We start from the raw sequence: 5,024 nt of genomic DNA, 5'->3' as shown, positions 1-5,024 counted from the left end.
ACTTCACTGAAACTTTCTTTATGCATTATAATGTTGGTTATTTTCATTCCTTTAGTGCTGCCTACCTGTTTGATGCACTATTTTAGGGAAAGTATCATGGTTTGGGTGAAAATGAACAGAGGCAAACATCTCCCATGTGCACTCTGAGTCTGCTACTTGTTGTTTATGGCATCATGCTTTTGATGGATAGGAAATTGTGTCCTTATAAGGCTGTTGAATTGTGTCAGAGGAAGGTACAAGTCGATTTATGGGTCTGTTAAACAAATTCCCCTCAACGAAATCAAGCTAGGAAACAACTGTCAAAGTGAAGACAGTGTGCAAAAACAGTTTCCCCCCTTTCCAGTGTTTTCTTTTACCCACAACAGCATCCACACGCGTCAGTGCGTCTCAGGTTCTCCCTAACTCCACCACTCTGTTATTTTTCATAACGTCCGTGCGTAAATAATTAATGTGCGTGAAACCTCAACCCGATCAGCATCCCACCTGTTGAAAATAGCGGCTGTTCCCTCCCTCCTTCTATACGTACCACCATTGGTTACATAAATAAAGCATGCCATTGGTCGTTATTATTAAACCATCATATACCAAATTTGAAAACGCATCAAAAAACATGGATGCATCTTACATGGAGACCCCAGTGAGCTGTTTACTGAAATGACCTCAGCAGGAAGTTACTAAAATAAACACCTCGAGAGAATTTATAACAGATCTAGATGTACTGGAGATAAGGTTAGTATTAGAGGCTGTGCCCACGGTTTTTGCGATCAACCATGAACCATTTTTTTTACTTATTTGCATAGCACACAACGCTTCAAAAGAAATAAAAACAAATGTTTTCTCTGAAATCTAAAACGTCCATGAAAGCATATCTTTTACGTTTAATAGTTCCATTTTATCCTGCGGTTAAGGGAAGTTTTGATGACTGATCAGAGACAAAATAAACAAAGTAAAATAAAACAAGATAAAATAAAACAAAATTAAATTAAAAATAAATCAATAAATAAAACACAGACTGGGACCTCAAAATTGTGATGATTTCCCCTATTTTCCTACAGAAAAAAGTCATTTTACTGTCACATTTCTATGGTATCCCTTTAAAGTGTTTACTGAAACTTGATCTCCTCTCACCGCAACACGAACTCGCTGCAGATGGCTGTCTGATCATACTCTGATAGAGCCCTACCTGCATAAATTCTGTTAATAATTTAACACAGCATCCTCATTATATTTCCCTTTATTCCTTGCCTTCAGGAGGCGAGCAAAGGGCCACGGCTCGTGATTGGCTGGAAACAGTGGGTGGGAGACAGAGCAGTGACAGGTAGCAAACAGGTACTTCAGGCAGTGTCATAAATTATTTCCAAGTGTTTTGCTTTTTTTCTGTTCCACGCCCTCGTGTCCGCCAGGCTTCTGACACACGGTAGATGAGTCGAAAATAAGTTGGGAGAAAGAGAGAGGAGAAAAAACTTCAGCCTGAGTCACGCAGCAGGACAGGTTACCAGAGCCAGTGCGCGCGGTGCGTGCGTAAACGTCCACATGCGCGTTTGTTTGAGTTGATGGGAAGAGAGAAAGAAAGGAGAAAGAAAGAAAGAGAGAGGAGGTGGTGTATCGACGTGTGTGTGTGTGTGTGTGTGTGTGTGTGTGTGTGTGTGTGTGTGTGTGTGTGTGTGTGCCTTTCTTTAGTTGAGAAAGTGTGTTCCCTCTCGAGTCAGGTCCTCGGGGACACGGTGGGGACCCGCGAGCGCTCACCAGCTGACAGCGCGTGCTTCATTGAGGCCATCCAACACCTCGGCCCACGAGCCTGCCAACAATAGGCTGAAATTAATGCACACTCCCCATTACCAAATCTGGTATTCACCAAATGGACGGCATGGCAACAGTTCAAACTTTTCTCTGAGTGCGGAGAAGACTGTTGCTCGAAAACAACACTGCGCTTTAATTTAATGCGACGATTCTCTGCGTCAAAGTTGCCACAAACGTCGCAGTTTGGGACACTCAATCACGGGACTGGGGGTCAGGGGGCGCGTGCACCTGCAGCATATGGCGAGCGAGCGCGTGTTGGACACGTTTCACGTCGCTGTTAGTTTACGATAAATTACATAAGAGAAGATCAAGTGTTGAAAGTTACTTGAATTAAATGGAGAGGCCTACTTATGTGAGGTTCAGCTATTTTCCCCAACATGCAAACAGTGGACCAAACTTTTATTGGCAGACCACGCCATTATCTCCTGGAGGGGCCTGTTAATTTACTGTGACTCAGTTTATTCTATTTTATTTTAGTTTGTTTTTAATTTAATTGAATGTAATTTAATTGAATATAATTTTGTATTTTATTCTACGTTTTTCATAGCATATTCATCAAGGTTATTGTGCTGTAGATGTAAATTTTGTTATATAGGCCCACATGTAATTTCTAAAATGAGGTGCAGGGTTAAAACTTTTTTAAAACCTATTTGTTTATCCATCTATTTATAAAATTAACCTTAGTGTTGTATTATTATCATGATTAATATTGTGTTACTGGCCACTTCTATGCTTAGAAGACAGTTGTTAAAACCTAACAGTCCAAACAGACTTCATTTTCCAATTATTAAAAAAAAAATTATCTATTATTAGTTATTATTTATTTTTCTTTTTATTATAATCATTAGCATTATATTGGGGCAATTATGATGACATATAAATTCTGACTGTAGCCTATAAAAGACTTCATTGTTGTCTAGGTGCACAGAAACAACATGACACAAAGAAACATCACATTTTTTCGTTTGCTTTTTTATTCCCAAAATCAAATTAACATAATAAATGGCAAAAATTATAGCTTTTTTGTTTCCAGCAAATTCAACTATGGAGTTTACAAAATGCAAAATCAAATGAAACATATCAGTAATAAATACATGTCAATTAATCTCATCCAGTGAAAGCAAGAGACACACTGAAGATACAAAAGAAAATACAAAAAGGAAGGCAGCAATGATGGCTACATTAAATAGGCTATCGGTATGGAATTGGCAGTACTACACTAGCAAACAAAGCAAAAACAATGTTGTTTATGGTTTGAAAAAAAAAAGTCTCATCTCTCAAGCCTCTGGCTCGTGTGTTTTTTTAAAGTGCACATTATGAACTTTTGAAGTTGCAAAACAAAATACATTAGGCCTACATACAAATTAAAAAATAAAAACACAACAAATATTGTAGCTACAAAAAAAGAGTTTTTTACATTATCAAATATAAGCAATTATCCATAAAATTATGATTTTGTGGAAGACAGCTTTTTGGTCGGAGTGACGTGGGAAATACCCATGGCAGTGCTGCGCGCGACATGGCAGAGGGGTCTTCCAGCCACGTCTCCATGGAAACTGGAAATTATAGGCTATACATCTATTGGCAGAACCAAATCAGGCCTATCTCACACAAAAAAATAATCTTTAGACTATGTCACAAGGTGATAAAATAGGATTATTGTTAAAAATGGACTGTTTTGAAAAAGCAAATAAAAATGTCCATCTTTTTAAAACGGCATTTTGTTAGCAACAGATACACTGCATGATTGACACGGTTTACACGGACATTACTTTGTTGTAGGCTACAGTCAACTTCTAATATAGTTTATTCTTTAATCATTTAGAAAGCAACTGCGTGGCGATGGTGGCCGCGTAGCTTCAGTTCTGAGATGTCATCTTCTTCACTTGAGTGGAGCTCCATCGCTATTTCATCCGAGTCACTGAAGTGGGAGTGCGGGGAAAACTCTCCGTCGCTCCGGGGAGACTCCTTCATCCCACCTCCCACCGGTGCCAGCGAGCTGCCAGCCCGGGTGGAGGACACAGGAGAGGGCGAGCGCATCGCTTCCTCAACCAAGGCGGAAAACGACCCATCATCGAAGGAGGAGCGGAAAGGGATCCCGCTGATGTGGACAGGTAAGCTGCTACCTGAGACGGGCACCGCCGCTGCTGTCCTGCAGGTTGTAGGGGACGGAGAAACCCTGCCCTTCGCCCCGTCAAACCCAACAGTGGGTGAAAGCATAATGTCACACTTTGGCGAGTTGCTGTTATTGTTTGACGCGTCGTTATTGCTGCTGCTGCTGTTGGAGGAGGAAGAGGAGGACACCGGACCTTGGAGCAGATCGGCCAGCGCGTTGATGTAAATCTGCGCCATCTGCAAAGTTTCATATTTGGAGAGCTTCTTGTCGTTGTCAAACGCCGGGATGACGCTGCGCAGCTCGTCGAACGCGTGGTTGAGCCCGTGCATCCGCCTCCTCTCGCGCGCGTTGGCGGCCACGCGTCTCTGCTTCTGGACCCCATTGACAGGTCTGCTGGACTGGGCTCTCTGTCTCGTGCATGCGTCCTCCTCGGGCCCGGGGATCGTGCCTTGAAGACGGCACAAGTCCCTGACTTTGAGCGAGGAAGAGGAGGGGCTCTTGGCAGGTTTTCTGTAGCTGGGAGGGCTGGGGTGGCCCGAGGACTCCGGGGAACTACTCTCTGAAAAATGAAAATGAAAACAAAAATTTAATGAAGTGGAATACAACCTAAAATACATGCATATACATCTCATGACTGTTTCAAGTTGTCAACTAATAGCATAGCATAAGTAGCCTATATTAAATTGCGCAAAATAAACTTTGCACCTATCTATCTATAAGCCTGTGTGACACCTGCACTGCGCCCCCCAAAAACTTCATCACCACTACTAATCCCAGCTGCCTGTTGAATGTGATGTTGCATTGCTGTTTGAAATTAAAAGCAGCGTTTCTCACCGTGGTAGGAGCCGGTGCTCGGGCAGGGCGAGTGCCGCAGGTACTCGGGTGAAGTGGCGTGTGCCGCGCAGGTGCCAGAAGGCTGCACCGGAGCCAGCCAGGCGCGTGGGTCACTGCCGCTGTCCACGAGCGTCAGTCCAGGTTCGATGCGGGACTCCGCGAGCTGCTGCTGCTCCCCTCCCCTCTCCATCACTTTCGGGCTCTGCAGCCGCGACTCGAGGACCGCCACCTCCCGCGCGCCTCTGCTCCAGTCTTCCACACTTCGGACATCCAT

At 43.3% G+C, this 5,024-nt stretch overlaps 1 protein-coding gene across 1 annotated transcript; it reads right to left on the bottom strand.

The window, feature by feature from the left end:
• Positions 1-3,546: 3,546 nt before the first annotated feature.
• On the bottom strand, positions 3,547-5,024 carry atoh1a (atonal bHLH transcription factor 1a). The gene is made up of 2 exons (XM_049579062.1): positions 4,751-5,024; positions 3,547-4,475 (listed from the first exon to the last, which is right to left on the bottom strand). The coding sequence occupies exons 1-2, from the start codon at positions 5,022-5,024 to the stop codon at positions 3,622-3,624; spliced, it is 1,128 nt and encodes a 375-aa protein (XP_049435019.1). The 3' UTR covers positions 3,547-3,621.

This window comes from Epinephelus fuscoguttatus, linkage group LG6 (genome assembly GCF_011397635.1).
Source record: "Epinephelus fuscoguttatus linkage group LG6, E.fuscoguttatus.final_Chr_v1".
NCBI classification, from domain to species: Eukaryota; Metazoa; Chordata; class Actinopteri; order Perciformes; family Serranidae; genus Epinephelus; species Epinephelus fuscoguttatus.
The sequence above is the reverse complement of the archived record's forward strand: the minus strand, read 5'-3'. Positions and strand labels throughout refer to the sequence as shown.

Bases quoted from the DNA above. Each gene is read 5' to 3' on its own strand.
- atoh1a (XM_049579062.1), bottom strand. From the start codon at position 5,024: ATGGATGTCCGAAGTGTGGAAGACTGGAGCAGAGGCGCGCGGGAGGTG. The intron at 4,476-4,750 runs GTGAGAAACGCT...TTCATTTTTCAG, and splicing joins GAGCACCGGCTCCTACCACG to AGAGTAGTTCCCCGGAGTCC.